General features: G+C 38.2%; 1 protein-coding gene across 1 annotated transcript; it reads right to left on the reverse strand.

The window, feature by feature from the left end:
• Positions 1-14957: 14957 nt before the first annotated feature.
• On the reverse strand, positions 14958-16996 carry LOC140925049 (uncharacterized). Its single transcript, XM_073375007.1, has 4 exons — positions 16835-16996; positions 15778-15879; positions 15398-15611; positions 14958-15130 (listed from the first exon to the last, which is right to left on the reverse strand). Exons 2-4 carry the CDS (start codon positions 15874-15876, stop codon positions 14958-14960), a joined length of 486 nt encoding a protein of 161 aa, XP_073231108.1. The 5' UTR covers positions 15877-15879; positions 16835-16996.
• Between the last annotated feature and the right edge of the window lie 1769 nt (positions 16997-18765).

Here is an 18765-nt window from a genome sequence, read left to right on the forward strand (position 1 = left end):
CTGGGAACTCTGATCCTAGTAAATCCTTATCATCCCAAAGGTCAACCCACCCCAAGTGACACCGGTTTCTGCCGAAACAGTTCATCGGCCATACACCACTACACCATATCCACAAGTTCAGCTTTCATTAGATCTAGTCATACACAAGCAACCAGTGACTGTAAGGAATCCAATCTCATACAAGTAGTGTCTTCCTCAAGTTTCCTGCAGATATCTGGAATGTATGGGGTAGGGTGCTGTTTAGTCTGGCCCTTCTACCTTGGAGCAATCTGGCATAATTCTACCTGCCAGGAGCATAAGCTCCCGCCATCATAGCTCTAGTGGTCCCAAGGGCACGCAAGCCTCCCCGCCACGTCAAGGCACAGCACCAGGGGAGGTAAGACCTATTAATCTTTAAATGCTTTACAGCACTTCCATTCTGCCTGTGGATTGAATATTAGTGAATCTATCTGAGACTAATGTTTTTAAGCTAAAGTGTTTCAACATACACTATCCCATCATCTCTGTAGTGTTCTTACCAGGATTTTACACACTGGGGTCCAGAATAGAGAATAGAGAAGCTGAGAGGTGGTCATGAGGGAGAAAAGCGGGTCACAATTTTCAGATACAGTTAACCCTTTAAGTCCCAATAGTGACCAACAGCAATTTTCTCCTAACAATGTCCATACATTGTCAAAAGATAAGGTTGTGAGAATATAAAAAATGATCACGAAAGAGAAAATGCCTTGATGTTTTATTAAATTCTCTCAACTACTTCTTAAAGAAAATGTATGGAGATCAGTTTGGAGAATTTGTATGTGGATAGTGTGGCTTAAAGGGTTAACTCAATGCTTTACTCACAGGTCAGAGTAAGAGTGGATAACTCATCTGTTAATACAATTTTACAGCTGTGAATTAGTGTAAAGATGCCATAACCAATTAAATTTTAGCTAATATTATAAGGAAATGTACAAATGTGCGTATGTCTACGTACGTTATGTAATAGGTCTGCTTCTGTTTTGGTCGTGGCTGATCAAACGTTCATGGTTGGACCTGGCGTTTCTCCGGTTCCAGCGAAGCTTGTTTCTCAGATTGTGGCCGGCAAGTATATTGATCTGTGTGATCTGTTGCCTGCAAACCTGCAGGTTAAAGAACCCGAGCCGCAGCTTCAGTTGTTTAATTTTCATGCAGCAGGAGCCTCTGTTCATTCGCCCTCATCTAACGATTCTTCTGATTGCCAACCGACTGGTTCTTCGCGAAGTATCGTGGTTTGCAAGTCCTGGAACAGGGGGCGTTGCATTTCGCCTCTTGCCATCTGCCGCTACGCGCACTGCTGCTCCTCCTGTTTTGGTTCGCATTGTGCAGCAGCTTGTCCAACTTCGTGGCCTTAGCATCCCCGGGAGGACGGAAAAAGGCGTGCTTTGTCCCCTTCAGCTGCGAGTTCCTCCTTGGGAAGCAAGTCTCGCCGCGCTTAGAGTGTTTTCTTTAATTCGTTAATATTATTAGGTTAGTATTTTGATTTGTTTTGTTTTTTCTTGCAGTTTGGCTTTGTTACTTATAGGGAGGCAACTACCTTGTAATTTGTTTTCTGGGCTTCTAGAATGCCCTCGTTTTTGCGATACCGTGCTTGTATGTAGCTTAATTTTAGTTTGATCCGTTTTGCAATTGGCATATTGCTTACTCAGCTTTTCTTTTATTGTGGGATTTGCTAATAAAATGTTAACTATTCACTCTCAACCTGGCACAAGCTAAAGAAAATTTAGATGCAAAACACCAAGTGAAATTTTTGCTACGTATATTTCGATCACATATTTTACGAATCGAGGAAACAGTCACGTTTTACACAATCAAAACAAAGCTTAAGTAACAATAATGCGGAAGAAAACATCACTCACAAAATTATCTTCAGTTTGAGTTGAAGGAACTTCACAACATGACAATCAACATCAAAAATCAAACCTCCAATTGGCACATGCTCACGTAAACAAAAGGTTCCTTGTGATGACCAAATTCGCATCGATAAGATTGTCAGAGAAAGCAACACTGCAGGATTGAACTTAAAAAAAAAAAAAAAAAAAAAAAAACGTCTAGCAGATCTTGAGGTACAATCCTTTGCGTTATCACAAATCTGCAACGCACATGCTCGAAATTAAAATTCACTGGGGCTGCATCGAAATTGGTCGCTTTTTAGTAACATTTTCTTTCACAACGCCATCGACATCATCACTAAATCAGCCTCAGTAACAAGCGCTTAATGGCAAATTCTTTTCCAGTAATAATAGCCATCAGCCGGAAAAGTGTACACATTTATTCAAGTAAGAAGGGAATCAATCAGCCAGGGATTTCTTCTGGATCTATTTTTCTTCTATTTTCCTATGAAAGCAACCAGGGTCACATTCATAATAGCCAGGGGAAAAACCCTGGCCCCCCGCTCTTAATGACAGCCCTAAGGCAGTGTTATTGTTGGGAGAAATTGGATGAGGGTCACTACTGGGGCATAAAGTTAGGCTACCAGAACAAAAAGACACCCTACATGTATTCAAGATGCTAAAATTAATAGTTAAATTTTTATCTCGTTTAAGACTTAAGACCTTAAAAACTATACCAAGTTCAGTGGCTCATAACTGTTTTGGACAAATACAGTGCAGGTCACAACTAAGCGAACAATGCAGAGAGTGTACCTGCGGGTACAGGTGTATTTATTACATTTCATCTCACCTGTGTGGCAAAAATGTCCTTGCTGTTGTTCACATAGGTGTTTGCATGTCTTTGACTGACTGTGTCCTTTACCATAATAATAATGTTATTCACTGATGAACATTCAACCTGGAAAGGGAACAAGAAAAGTAACATGAAAACCCATCACTTCTGAACCACCTGAGCAGATCCACCTCGCATGTACTACTACAGTACTTGGGAGATGATCAGTTTCAACAGTCATAGACAACTTTCACAAAAAAAATTTTGTAAATGCAGTGTTCTCCTTATTACAAGGTAACCCACTACTTGACGCTAACTTTTTTTGGACACTAGACAATGGGCTAGCAAGTGAAATAAATCACTAGCCCAAGAGGACAAGTCACTGGTCAAAAAAAAAAAAAAAGAAAACCCAGAAAAAATATACCCAGCGGGTAAGGAGCCACTCTACTCCTTCCAGTGTCCAGTCTATAAACTAAATATTTTAAAACAAAATGCAAACAAATAAACACTTGCTGTGTTATCTTTGTTTGTTTTCAGTTTTTTTTTTAATACAGTCAATACATTTTATGAACGTCCAACTTTAAACTGTCAGAGACAAAAAAAGGAAATTTTCTGTTTTTGTGATAAAAGAGTGGTTGGAATTTGCTTATCCCTTAGCACTACTATTTGAGTACACACACTGCCACAAAACATTTTTTCCACTAATGAATCCCAGCCGAGAATATGTTTCTTTCAACCTTCGGGATCTAGAAAATGATGACCTATTGCATCTCTTTCTCTTCATGCTGTGTGTGTGGTCCTCTGGTAAACAAAGAAAATCTGCCTAAGAACCATCGGCCATTGAAGGATGCGCTCTCGTTTATGCGCAAAAAAATTCAAAATCAGGCACACCTGTGATAGATTTCACCCAGCCCAGGAATAATTCCATTTCCAATATGGTATCCGTTTTGCGAGTCAATCATACAATTAGGTTTTACATTTAATACTCAAGCTACAGAAACTAAATACTGATGAAGCATATTAGAAAAAAAACTTCCCAAGTTAGGCTCAAGTTGTTTAAAATTTATTTTGTCTACTAAAGTAACTGGTCTAGGGGCTAGTAGGAGCACATTTTTTACTAGCCCAGCGGAAATGTTCACTAGTCCTGGGCAAGTGGACTAGCATTAGTGTCGAGCACTGTAACCGGTAAAATTTGAGGCCTGAAGCAACACTTCTTACCGCCTGCAACTCCTTCAAGGTTTACTAAAATTAAATATGTAGTTTTAAAAAATAAGCAAGTTGTGACTCACATTGAAACGAATGAATATATGGAAGAGTACTAAAGTATACACAGCTTTTCTTTTTATGGACCACGAATTTTGGAAAGAGAACATTGAAGACAGAGTAAAATTATTGGAATTAAACTTTTTTAAAAAATTGTTGTCTAAAGATGACAACGACAGATTTGCGTAAAATAGGTCTTAAAATGAGGGAATGACGTCTCAGAGATTACTTAGCTCCTAAATTTCCACGTATGAGCAGGGCCATGTCCCTCACACCACTACCCATTTTCCCCCAGGAAATTGCGCCTCTGGTGTAAATTTTTGGCCTTACCGGCCGTGAATGGTCCCTTCAACAGTTACTGTTCCTGCTGAGCTAAAATTAAGGGAGAACACTGACATGGGGAAAAGATCTTTCAACGTTTCAGGATGTGCTAAATAAAAAAGAAGCCGTTTTAGACAATAAAAGCATTGATCTTTAATAGATGCCACATTTGTTTGTATTTTCCCAAAAAGGGGTTAGGCCATGCTTTTGGTTAAAACTCTGAACTTCCTTGTTTCTTTGTTTTTGGGTAAACAAGACCAGAAAAAATGATCAGGGATGTTCTACATAGAAAAGAAGTCTTTTGAGATAATAAATAATAATAATAATAATAATGATACCTACAATGTAGTCGCCATATCAGATTTTGTCAAAAGGGGTTAGCCCAGCCTAAGGTAAAAAATTTGAAATAGTCCATTTTCGTATTAATTTTGTTGTGACCGTTGAGAAGCACTGAATACTCATTTAAACAGTTAGCCTCGATCTAAAGTAAATATATTGACACATTCCAGTCAGAAAAAGACCTATGTACAACTAACCCTCTATAAATGAGTCTTCAGTGATTCTTTTCAGTGGCTGCTACGAATTCAAAACTGGTTTATTAGATTGTTTGTTTTCGGGTAAAAAATGCTTGACATTAAAATCGGAAAGAAGCTTTTTGAGTCAATAAAAATTAATATCAGTTACACATACATGTAGTTACTAAGCTTGATTTCTGCCAAAGGGGTTAGGCCCTGTAGTGTTTAATCTAGGCCATGTTTTGCGTCATTGACGTGGAATATTCTCTTCTGACGCAAAATGAAATAATGTCATACTGACGCAAAAAAGAAGTTACTTTATATGTAAGTATTTCCAAATTAACAGGCAACAATAAAAGTAAACTTTGAAAAAATTATGGGTGAGCTTATAGGCCTGAAATGACTGTCATTTCAGACTTTGTGCATACGAGTAATAATTTTTGGGTTAGGCATTCCACGCAATTCCAGGAGAGACTGGAGTGACATTTTGACTTTCTGCATATGTTGCTTTGCTGATTGATTTACGCTTCATTTGCTGACTTATTGTTCTTTTGTTTTTGTTTCATTATGAAAGGACAACAAAAAGTAAGTTCATTTTTTATGCTATTAAAGAAAATGGCTGTTGAACCTGAAAGCATAAAGATGGGCTGGAGAGGGATGGTAAAGCTGGAGAAGTCAGTTCAGTGATGTCAGTTGTACAAAATTTCAAAATCATAGTTTGACCTGACCCAATCCCACTCAGGGTTCGCAAATACGCCAAATTTGGCGTATTTTACGCCAAAATTGTTCAGATGACTCTGCCGAGGTTATGGAGGGAGTCACTTCGACTCCAGAAATTTTCAGTAACAATCAGGGACCCACTTCGACTCCAGAAATTTTTGGTAAGAAACACAGTTTTGTCCTTACCTTTTTTGCAACAAATACAATTTACGCTAATTGTAAACGTTGCAAACCTTAATTAAATCATCGAAATTCAAGAATTTTACTGCACGACAAAACAGGAGGAGGGTAAATTATGATCAAAGTTTACTCGAAGACCACCATCATGGATTTGAGTTTTCCAGGTCAGCGGACCGTCACAGCTACTTCGTGTATCCCTCACGATAGTGTAAACATGCCAGGAACACGTACTGGAAAGTCTGAAAATGGCCTTTTTCGTTGTGATACTTGACTCCAAAATTTGTCAAGCAGAAGTCACACTGACTCCACTCATCAATAAAATTTGCAAGCCCTGCCACTTTAAAATGCCATGTGGGACACATATGTCTGACCCATTTTGACTAATCTCTAGATTGAACACTGCCTTGCCTTGGGTCAAAAATTTGAAATTTCCAGATTGTTTATTTTTGGTTAAAAAAAACCCTTGGCCTAGCAGAGATGTTTTGGAATATTGTTGATGAAAAAGAATTTTTAGACAATAAACAATTTGCTTTTACATAAATGTAGTCACCATATTGGATTAGTTCCTAAGGGGTTACCAACGCATGCTTTAAGTCAAAAATCATTGTGTTTGGATAAAAAAGCCTAGGAGAAAAAGGTTTCTTGATGTTCTACATAGAAAAGAAGCCAAGACAAATAAATATAGTCACCAGATTTGATTTCTTCCAAAGAGGTTAGCTCATGCTTTTAGTAAAAAATTTGAAATTTCTTGATTGTTTGTTTTTAGCTACATGTATAAAAGCCCTAGAGAAAACGTTTCTTGATGTTCTAGATAGAAAAGAAGCCTTTTTAGAAATTGAAAATGCTTGAGCCTTTATGTAACCAGACAGTTAATCTGAAGACAGACTCTGTATTACAGAATGCTGGAATTTATCGTTCGAAGACAGCAAAGACTAAAAGAAATATACATCGTTAAACAAGAGCCATAATAACTGCCATAGAAATTTCACGAACAGAATATTAATTTCTACAAATACACATGTTCCGATTGATTGATCTTTGTGTCCTATGGGATGCATACCCTGAATTGGTTTGCGTCTTTCAAAATTTTATGCAGCTGTAACAAAATCACTGCACTGACCATGGCAAGATGGGCCTAGAATTGAGTTGAATACCTACCAAGAGCTTTACTTGAAGGAAAATGCACATCTCAGACACTTGAAGACTCCACTAACATACATCTACCACAGTCTGTGCTTAAGCTTGTCAGAAAAATGGAGGATGACTGAATGCCTTAAGAAATCCTGTATGGAGAGCCTCCGGTTAGCTGGCAATCTGTTGGCTGTTTGCTGTTTCAGAGGGGGGTACCTGCAAAAACACAGGAAGCTACAGTGCAGGCCAGAACTAAGAGAACAATGCAGACGCAAAACTGACGCAACGGATGCGTCAGCTCGGATGAGGGCACGCATCAGTGCTGATGTGTTTGGAAGGAAAAGATTTTTCTTTCCTTATTCACTGCGATAGCTTTGCTTTGTGGTGCAAAAATTCTTTGGTTTAAAGAAGCTTACAGTCAAACCAGGCCAAGCGTTCCCGTCGCTAACGGATTAATAAATTCATTAATGGCAAATTGTTTCCGTTCGTTGGTTCCGTAGTTTATTCACGAAATGAATAATGCAATATTCAAATCGAGCCCCGATTCAATAATCAAATGTTGATTGGACTAATAAACAAAAGCCATGCCATATATGGAGTGCTACGAAAAGCATGTTTCTCGTAACATGTCGGAATTCTCTCCGTAGCTGAGTGTGATAGAGAAGGTGGGTTATTCTATAGTTTAACACGCCATTAGTATAAAATGTTGTGTACTTTTTCTACAGGTGTTGTTCCATATGATTCCTCTGATTCCTATTTGCAGTTTCGATTTGACAGCAGTTGTGAATATTTGGCAAGCATGCTTTCAACCTTTGTGTGTTTCAGTTATCATTTCCTCTTGCAGTCTGTAAAATGCACTAAGAATAACCGTGAACTTTGACTTTTCAGGACAAAATCGTTGTCTTGGTTGAATTCAACGAAGTCAGGAAAGTGACAGAACTCACTGAATGATCGACCAAGAGAGACTTAGTGGAAGATACATTTGGCATACATGTACAGGGCACTGTTTTGTTGCAGGGTTATGATAAGGAGTGGTGAGAGCTCGCCGACGTCGAAATAAAAGACCTGGAAAACCGAGATAAAATAAAAGTCATGATTTTGGAAAGCTGCTTGCACACCAGAAAACCGCGTAGTCACGCTGAGCAGTTGTGTACACCGTTGACAGAAACAAGCTGAGCGACCGTTTCCATTTGTGAAGGCGGTGAAAAAGCCGTTGACAGACTACTGCAAAACCTCGAAGACCGCAAAAGCTCGTTGGAATACCGTCTACAATTAGCCCAAGCGACTTTAACTTCCTTACAAAAAAGCTCCAGACAGGGCCTTCCCACTCTCATAAATCTGTCCCAAACTGTTTCGCCTGCCCGCCATTTTTTCATGGAGCGCGGGAGGAGCGTGGTGTCCATATATGGCAAGGCTTTTGTTTATTAATCCAATCAACATTCAATTATTGAATCGAGGCTCGATTTGAATATTGCATTATTTATTTCGTGAATAAACTATGGAACCAACGAACGGAAACAATGGCCTGGTTTGACTGTAATAGTTGCTCATTCTAAGGAACTTTTCATGAGGAACTTCAGCCGTGATTAATCAAGCTAAATTTGGTGACATGCAGGGTTTCACTTGTAAATTGCCCAGCATCCTCTTTTTATGTGTGTTCATACACCTGTAGAATAAAAGGCATTCTTTAAAGACATAAAAATTAGAGCTCTTTTTTTAAAAGCGACAAAATCGGCATAAGATGAAATTATTTAGCAATATTACTGAATGAGGCCGAGTACGATATGAAGAATTACGCAGATTGAGGTGGATAATACCCTCCGAGATCTGCATAATTCTTCATATCCTACTAAAGCCTAGAAATCCTAGAATTTTATTTTCAAGCACGTGCCTTGCTGATTTGTGGTAACGTGGTGGATTTTACCTCAAGATCTGTTAGTTAAGTTAGTAATGGTCCGCGTAAGAACTAGGCAGGCAGAACGCAAAATCGATTAAAAAGTGTTAACTTTTAATTTTTAATTTCAATTAAATGGTGGGTTCTGATTGGCTGAAATCTAAAAATCGACGAAAAAACAAAGAAAACGTGACAAAAACAACTTTTTTTAACTTTATTTTCCCCATTCTCCTGTCTTTTACCTCACAGCCAAGTTTAACCATTGTTCTGTGCGCCAATCAAAAGTTAGAGCAGAAAACGTGCAACACGCGTGTGACCTTGTTGTGAACCATCTTGGATGCGATATTTGAGATGTGAGGAAATTTGTCTTTTGCCCGAAGAAATGTCGTCAATTTCATCGCTGAAATCTACATATTTCCCTTTATCGATTGTTTATTGCTTTTATTCAATGTATTTTATCATCGGAGTGATCGTGAAATTCCTACTGAAGCAGCGTTTGCAGCTGTCCTCAACATGTTGTCGAGTGGCCATGTGGACAAGTAGGACCGAAGCAGTTGTTTATGTTGTCAGGAGGAGATCTCTTTGATTCAGTGATGATTCAGAGTAATTGTGGAGAATAGCCGGGCACAAAGAGTAGAAGCGATAGATTTGTTCTTTATACAGAAATAAATTAAATTTCTTAAAGCGATGTGAAGCCGCCTGATTTGAACTTGAGGTAAGCTGAACCAAATAAATTTTCGCATCACCGCATGATGTGACTGTGTAGTTATTTTGTCCTTTTCGAAACTTCAGAATTTTGTGTATCTTTACTCTTCTATAATTCGATTTGTTTTCAATCTAGGCTGTTTCGTCGAGCTAAGTGCAACTTAAGACGAACGAATTGAAATTTGTGATTGTTGATTTCGCAACAGTTGTAAGACGGCAGCCGCCTAGTTATCATATATAATACAAATGTAGCTCTCACTAGTTTTGAGTGTTACCCGGTACGAAAGATCATGAAAGTTTGACTGTAACTGTTGCCTTTACTTTTTCTAAGAATGAATGTAGGTTTTGCGGAGATATTTAGACTAAAAATATATCTACCATGTAAGACTGCGAACAGAGCTTCTTCTGAAACCGAATTCTCCGAACATCCATGAATTTTTTTCTTTTTATTCAAATGCGGGCCATTAGGATAACCCTCCGACATGATTTTATGAAATTGTTGTTCTTTATGGTGGCAAAATAAAAACGCGCGGCTTTGGCGCGTTCGCCATGTGAGCTTGGATTACTGCTGTTTCCGATCACAGTTTTGACATTTCCTTTGTGAGAGCCGAAGTAGCTGTCTTTCAGAAGGTCGCCGATTGATGTATTCCTGTGCCATTTTCATGTAATTTTATATCAGTTTAACTTTGCTTGGGTTTGGCGCGTAGAAATCCTCTAAATTTTAGATATGTTATAGTTTTCAACATATCAGAGCAGCAGACGAAATAAAAAGTTGTTTGAATGACTCTTTTGCTGTCTTAATTCATTTCTAAAATTCAAATTTCGCGCTTTTCGCCCTATTGACCAATCAGAGCATTCAAATTTAATTTGATTAGAGACATTAGCACCTAAAAAATAACTGCCGCTATTGCACTGGCCTATTGTTCTTTTGCCTAGTTCTTACACGGACCATTACTTAAAATTAGAACACTCCTTTTCATTCCTTAAGTCTCGCTTCCTATGACAAGGTGTCATTGATGCAAATTTGGTCATCACAAGGAAAATTTCATTTACAAAAGCAAGTGCTGTCAGATGAGGTTTGACTTTTGATCTCCATTTTCATTTTGTGGAGTTGCTTATTAGCGTGTAAAGTTCAACTCTGTAAATGATGTTTTCTTCCACATTATTGTTACATTAGCTTGGTTTTGATTCTGTGAAATATGACTGTTTCCTCAATTCGTGATTGAAATGGATGTGCATCAGGTATTTAAACATTTGAGTTTCAATAGCAGGTGAAAGTTGCACTTGGCATTTTGCACGTTAATTTTTTTGATCCGCCAGTTTCAAGCTTGTTGACCATTCACCGACATATTACACCTCTAAACAAAGAGGTAGCTCACATACTAATGAGACACGTATCCTAATCAGCTTTTGACTCATCAGCAATTGACTCGTATTTCTGGACACGTATTACAAGTATATTTTGGTTCACTTACAATCCTCCTCAAAAAAGTGTTTCAAGATTTTTTTCTAAGATTGTTGCCAATAACAATGCTGACTAAAATCGGATTGGATAATAATTTCAGTTCTTGTTAGCCGATTTTTGGGGAGAGCTCATTCTTGTAAACGACCAGCTCTAGCTTACGACCACTTTTTCAAATTTTCCGAGGGTCTCCACAAGAGCTTTGACTGTACTAGAAAGTCTGCCTTCCCCCAATTCAGGCGAGCAGGTCATTTTACATGCAAGTACAAATTAGAATAGAATAGAATAGAAAACTTTGCTATTAAGTGTCAGAGCCATATAGGGACATTCCACCTGCACCCTCTCTATGAAAGGCATGATTCTGACTGGCCCTCATCTCTTAGATTGTGATTCCTACAGTTCCCAAATCTCCCACTTTCCTAAGGCCTTGTAGTAATCCAGGGTTTTTGTTAGACCTGGGACGCCAGGACCTTTACTCGGCTATTTCAATTCTCGTCCCGGCTATTTTATCAGGCAGTGCTTATAGATATTTATAATTTTATTCCCTGTTGTTAAAACAGAAACCGAATAACAAGAATTGTATCTGTTTTTAAGCACCAAATGCTTTATTTAAAGGAACTGAAGTAGAAAGCCAAATTGGCCAGAAATAGCCCAAAATGCACCCTGGGGCCTTAAAAATTCTAAAATTTTCTGCAAGTGCCCCCCTCCCCCGACTTGGCACTGCATGCAAAGATGGTGGCTCTTCCACCATCTTTAGTCCCTAGTATTGATACATTTGTCCCAGCTACTTCAAATCTTAACAAAAACCCTGTAATCCGAGATTCCGAGAGGCCCTTGTGGGTAAAATAGATCTTGTCACGGTTTTCAACCCCATAATGACGAGCAGGCAAACGCGTGAGAAATTAAATTGTTTGTATGAGAATCCAATGTCGAATAATTTCCGTAAAACGGTTGTTGTAAAAAAAATATGAATTTTAGACTAAAGCTACACAGCAAAGGATTTTACTAACAAATTTTTGGGGCTCTTACTGAACTTAAATTTCTCCAGAAGCTTGCTTTAGCTTTTCCATATATTTGTCTGCAATTTTTCCCGGGAAATTTTTACAGACAAATGTATAGAAAAATTTAAAAAAAGGTTCTAGGTCTTCTAGTCCATGCAACGTCCTCAAATGTTTTCAGTAGAATCCTTAAGAGTGAAGCTTTAGTTTACAATTCATAATTTTTTCAAAGCAGCCGTTTTACGGAAATTATTCGACATTAGATTCTCATACAAACACTGTAATTTCTCACGCGTTTGCCAGTCAAGATGGCGTCAAAAACCGTGACAAGGTCTATGCTAATTCCAAAACCCTTTATTGTGGTTCAAATATTAGATTCCGACAGGGTTCTTCTGGATATTATTTTAAAATTATGCCTTCCATGGGGAGGGAGTGTGGGGTGCGGATAACAAATGGAATGTCCCTTGGCTTGGGGAAAAAACCCTTACAAATTTGGGGACAGAAAAAAGCACGGCATGCATGTTCACCAAGGCTCAGCTTAGCGATGTACAGACAAGTGCAAAATAAGAAAATAACTTATAAAGTCATGAAAACAGAACACATTTAAGGATAGGTTTTACGCAAAGTTTTGTTAATCGAAAGACATGAGCTTAACAAATCATTGAGCAAGTAACCGCAACTTCGTCAACTGTTTCTCGTTCCTTGAAACGAAAAAGTCTTAACTGTACTCCCAGTTTTAAGGTAATTACAAAGCGCAGTGGCACATAGATTGTTTAAATAGCTAAGATGTTAACATTGAGAGTGTAAATAAGAGAAATTCAGCTTACCTAGTCTACTGACGATGCCCAGCTCGGTCATGATCAGCTAGCTCGTTAACAAGGATGGCCCCGCATTGATTTCTTCCGTCGAAGTCAATGCGGTTCGACATTTGGCCAATCAGAAACGAGTTAGGCATCCACGTGATCAGAGGAGCGTAACGCAACGCATGCGACCAAAACTGGCGGGAATTTATTGTTTTGTTGTGTCGTTTTTTTTTTACATGGCGATTGGCGAACCCAAACAGAAATAAAATTCTCCCCCAGGCGGTTTTTCGGTGTTTCTTTCAGGGATGCAGCCGCCCAAAAGCTGAACCACAGTCAAACGAGAAAATGATCGGGGTAGGGTCTCTCGGCCTTCTTTTAACCTTAATTTAGCTTAAAATTAAAAACACTGAAAAATGGTGTTCTAAGAACAATCCTTTTTAGACCAAATAATTTAATATCGATTTTAATTTTTCATGGTTGCCAAATTGGGTAAGGTGATGCATGATTTTATTATGTTAAGCGGATGAAAAAAATCAATTGGTGCTTTTGTGAGTCTTGAGAGCGTTCACAATTATGGTGGGCTGGCCCCAACCCAAATTCTAAATCTTCGAATTTTATGAATATTCCATATCACGATTCCAAACATCCATTTCTGCGACGAACAAACACAGAGGAAATTTCAAGTTTTGACCCAAAAGGAAAGTTTAATTTCTTGGAAATTATCTCAGATAGCTCAAACACAAAAACAAAATTTTATAGAGGTTAATCTCTTGGAAAATATTAAATATAAGATGGCTCCTTCCTACAACAGTCTTCTTTTCTGAATCAATACGTATTTTAACCATTTTTGGATTCACTGTACATAAAAGACACTTCAAATTTCGAGTCAAAAGCTAAGATTAACCAGTAAAGAAATTTCCAACACGTCCCCATTCCAGCATCGAACTCTTCTTAATTTATTGAGCCCCTGATTCGAGTGACTTTGATAACATTTTAAAATATCTTCAAACGTCGTTTTTCTTTTGGAGATGCAACTTCAGCGCGACAGAAATTGCATCGAATTGCGCAAAAAGAAGAAAATTAAATGCGCCTGAAAGGGACCATTAAATGGTAAAAAAATAAAAAACAGACAGAAAAAGAACGCAAACAGCAATAACACGAATCTGAACGGATTGATAGTGCACACTGTGTAACAAATAAAGAAAAAGAACGCAAAAATGGAACACAAAAGGGAAACACCGAAACGGAACGCAAATGGAACGTATATGGGAACGCAGATAGACGACACAACGTAACTCAAACTCAGAGGGAACGTGTACGTGACCTAAAATGGAAACGCAGGTAGGGAACACAAAATGGAAGTGAAACGCAAACGGAAAGCATACGTGAACTGAAGTAGAGACGCAAGCGGGAATACATGCATAAGGAAACGTAAAGGGAACGTTTACGTGAACTGAAATGGAAACGATGATAAGAAAACGCGTACGTTAAATAAAACCGAAAGGCGGATAGCGAGAAAATCTTATTTGCAATAGAAATTTCAGACTGTCCATTTTCCAGAAAGTGCTTTCTCCAGTACTGGGCAAAACACGGAACGTCTTACTCCATAGATTCTTTCATCGCCTCGGCTCAGACTCATAGATCCCTTCAAAAATGGCGGGCACAGTTATTATTCCTTTGTGTAAATGCAAAAACCCTTCCAAGCCTCGTTTTTGAGTGAAAATCCTTTTATTATTACGCATGATGACCAGGCTAGGAAGGCTCATTTACATGCATCTAAAAGAAGAACTATTAGACCCGCCATTTATGAAAAAAGTGTATAACCGCCAAAGAAATGACAGACACCGTATTGTACTCTGAACCAAGTGTGTTTATTCCCTCTGTAATTTACTTTAGTACATTGATATGAAAGTTTACCTAATTGGCTTACAAACCGTGTACAAAATATATTTCCGCGGCCACTACATATTCCGCCATTTAAATTCTTAGTTTTCACATAGCTTCCTTCTTAAGAAGTGCATCATCACGGCTTATCAAAACAATAATACGAAACTAAAACTAAACATTAATAATAATATAAAAGAAGAAAAAAAAAAGAAAAACCCAGCAAGGAAGATATCCAGGTATTCAAGCCTATAAGTATATTATTTTAACATTATTTATTTTCTCTACAATCCAAGAAACGTATTACATTGAGTGATCAATAACAATTTCAAAATTAATTATCACTTGGCTGAAGGCAAAAATAGTAAACTCAGAAGAGTTTACCCAACATACCAGCCAACCTCACCCTCGGAACGAGGTTGCCCACACGCAAGCAATTTTGCACACCGGTCGCCGGATGAAGTGACACACCTGTTTGGTCCTTCCCCAACTATCTGGCACCCAATTGCAAACTTTGTTAGATGCCCAATCACACACCCTGTTACAAATACGTCTCAGGAGCTGTCGTTTCTTACCTAAGAAAAGAAAAAAGGCACAGTACAGTAAGTGTATATTAAGAGCCGAAGATCAGGATCTAACAGCGTGTGGCTGCCGTCAGTTTTGAAACCTCTCAAACTAAAATGGATTCGAAATGATTTAGGTTTTACAGACTATCGTAAAGCCGACTTATAAAGCATTTTTTACGGGCATGCACCTTGTTCTCATTTGACTGAGCAAATACTGTAAACTGAGTCGTAACAGAGGCCAAAACTTCTTATTCAGCTTTATTCACTCTTACTTACGTGCTTTCAGAGCATTCTCCGGGTTAGGTGTTTGTCTTGTTTCGCTAAAGTCAATGGGATTTACGTCTCCTTTCACCACTGCGTAGACTGGCAGCTTGGCACACAAACGTGCCATTTCATCACTTAGCTCTGATCGGTCTTCAAGAGTTCCTACAACTGTTAGGTTTATGTCAGTTCGAGCCTTTGGCAACCCTCCATCTGTTTTAGGAGGTACCTAACCATAAAAGAAAGACAAGCATTAAAGCGATAGGAATCCAGACACCAGGGCAGCCGCGGTGGAAAACTAATGGTTTTTGTGAGCTAGCATTTTATCTCGTAAACTTCCTGACGATCCAATTGGCTTGAATCACAAAGCTGATTTAACTGTATATGGCACTTACCAATGCTAAAGCTTTCATTAAGTCGGCGGGCTTGAGAGCGTCATCAGTTGAATGGGTCAAATAGCAAGCCTTTGCTGCTGGCAAGCGTATCATTGTCATTTTCTGCAGGAAAAATGGAATTAAGTAGAATGATTAAATCTATATCGACAACCAGCACCCCTTGGAGGTCACATTCTCACTGTCACGCGAACTTTCACGTCATTTTAGTGAATGGAGTATTTTGGCCGTTTTGTTGAGTCAATGGACTAATTCCAAGCCTCTCAGGCGGTTAGCGTTGGCTGTGCGTGGAAATCACAGTCTCGTCAAAAACATTTTAAAGAAATTCTGCTAGCAAAGTGACGTTTTTACGTTAAAGTGCCATATCGTTTGTTGATCAAAAAAGAAAAAAAAAGAAATATTTTTGGTGAATAGTTTCGGCAAGGGTTCACACTGTTCAAAGGTTTTAAATTCTGATTTATATTGGCGCTTCAGTAAACTTTACTGATCTGTTGAGATTTAATTTAAGATGCATGACTTATCGTGTTCAATAAACTAGTTAAAACTTTTGTTTAAAAAATATATCTCACGCAGAACTTTAGCCTGACCCCTATAGAAGGGTCATTAAGTAAATCTGCTAGGCTTTTATGCATTAATTACCCTATTCAGATAGCATTTATTTGGAAATGATTAGAAACGTCGCTTCAATGGGGCTGCTAACTCTCAGTCTTCTTCTTTTACAAATCGTTTGCGTTTTGGCTTGTTTTAGTTTGGCTTTGCTTTGTATTTTTTGTTCGCTTGTTTGTTTATTTTTGGTGTTCGTTTGTTTGTTTTTTAATCTTAAGTATGAAAGTCTTAAAAAAGACCCAAGAAATCTTGAAATCTGAAAAAAAGACGGAGATGGCACGAACGTCAAAGGCAATTATATTGCAAAGCTGAATTTTAAGACCACTTTGAATCATGTAATTTCGGTTCATAATTGATAATTATCCGAAACAGGTTACAAACTCCCAAGGACGCTAATCCCGATCGCTTATGTGCACGGCGCTTTCCTCCAAGAGTGAAAATAAAACTCTATTACCTTTTTAAAGTCGTAGACTATATCTCCTGCTTCTTCATCAGGCGAAGTCTTTGGTACGTGAAACGTTTCTGTTTCCTTTTCAGCGTCAATTTCGATTTTTTCGTCATATTCTTCCCCAGTGCCGCTCGACAACTTCAGTGAGTATTTTGTCACGGAATCCTGTAAAGAGTGGTGAGTAAGTTATATAAATTTTATAAATTGTCATGAAAAAATGAAACATTATTTAGTTGAAAGGGCGGTATTTAGTGCAGTTAAACTTTAACCCGCAAATCCGGCGGCTGGTTGTAATAGTTGGGGCAATTTTAAAAATCAACACCAAGAAGGGAAAATCTGAAAACGGGTGAGTAACGAAGCTCTTTATACATTTATTGTTAAAATGATTGACTAATTGATTTTTCAAAACGGAAGATGAAGATTTCAACCCACTAATAATAGCTTACTTTACAAAAGTGTCAAAGCGTAACATTATTAACACAACTAGGAAGTAACGATTTCTCATACTAGTCTTACCTTTTTCTGCACAAGAAAGGAGGTGGACTGAACGATGACAGCCAGCAGAGCCAGACAAGATAAGAACAACATTTTCTGGTGAAAAAATTAAAGCGATTTAGTACAGTTGAATTATAACCGTAAGTTCCTTTCGTGTTTTCCTTCTTGGTCTTTCTGTGCAAGTTTGTGTTTGAATTCGACCTTTGACATATTAACAAGTTTCTTTATCAATTTTATTAACGAGCGCCGGCTAAGAACATGTATGCTTTCCTTTATCCCTGTATAGACCAGTCGCTATTGATTTTAAAACCTTACGAGATAGAAAAATTAGAATTCTAACCTGACTTCACTGAAGTGTAGACGATAAGGGATAGTGTTAATCAGGGGCACCCAACGACAATTTTCGGAAAAATATCTCTTCGGAAGACGATTTGAGATCTAGAATTTTCGGAACATTTGTTGTAAAATTTCTTGCTTGCCTGCCTCCCCTAGGATTTTCGAACATATAAAAAATGGTATAATTGCCTATTTTTAACGGAGTTTTACCCTAAAAAGGTCATCTAGAATTTTCGGGAGCCTTTTTTCTGGCTGAAATTTTCGAAAAGGTGAGTTTTGATCCCTATAATTTTCGGATCACTAGACTTTCAGCTAGGAAATCCGAACCGATGAAAAATTTTTAGGGGATAAAAATATGCCTTTATCTACCCTTTAAATACTAAAATACTTTTAACAATGCTATGTTTAAGTGGTTTTGAACTATATTCTCGTTGGGTGCCCCTGGTTAATTGATAGAATTTGAAGGAACGAAATTAAAGAAAGTGTTACCGTATTGCACAGTGTGCGCAAAGCCTAAATCCCAATTCCTTAGGTTACCTTCATGGCGTGAAAGCCTTGGCAGTAAAAAGAAATGTCATTTGCTGCTACAGGTTGTTGCTACATACGAAGCTTTCGACAGCCAAAATAACAGATATCATTTTTCAAAAACCATACAAGACAGGATCTTCTTCGTAATGAAACCGTTTAAATGGGCAAATTCACGTGAAGTTAAATTCTCTTACCATCTCGGTAAAGTTTTTTCTGGACTGAGGGTCTCTCTCTAGCTCTGTGGTCCGCACTGATATCCCAAAATGGAACTGTATAAAACAGTGAAAACAACTGCTCCTTTTATATCATCTGAGGAGTGATGTGTCCAGAAGATATCACAACAAATAAGGGAAGATGAACTTGGTTTCAGCGCTGTGGAATGTTCTACTGCTGAAGCAGGCTTAGATATTCCTGGAAAAAGGGGGACGTTGGAGGGTATCCAATACCGCAATATCGTAAGAAATATTGGCAAATACCGAAATACTGAGTCAAAAATCGACCAAATACCGATACCACAGTTATGATCGGTCACGTTTACTTAAAGCTGTATCCATCTCGCGTGTTTGTTTACCTCAACC

The sequence above is a fragment of the Porites lutea genome, chromosome 14, assembly GCF_958299795.1.
Source record: "Porites lutea chromosome 14, jaPorLute2.1, whole genome shotgun sequence".
NCBI classification, from domain to species: Eukaryota; Metazoa; Cnidaria; class Anthozoa; order Scleractinia; family Poritidae; genus Porites; species Porites lutea.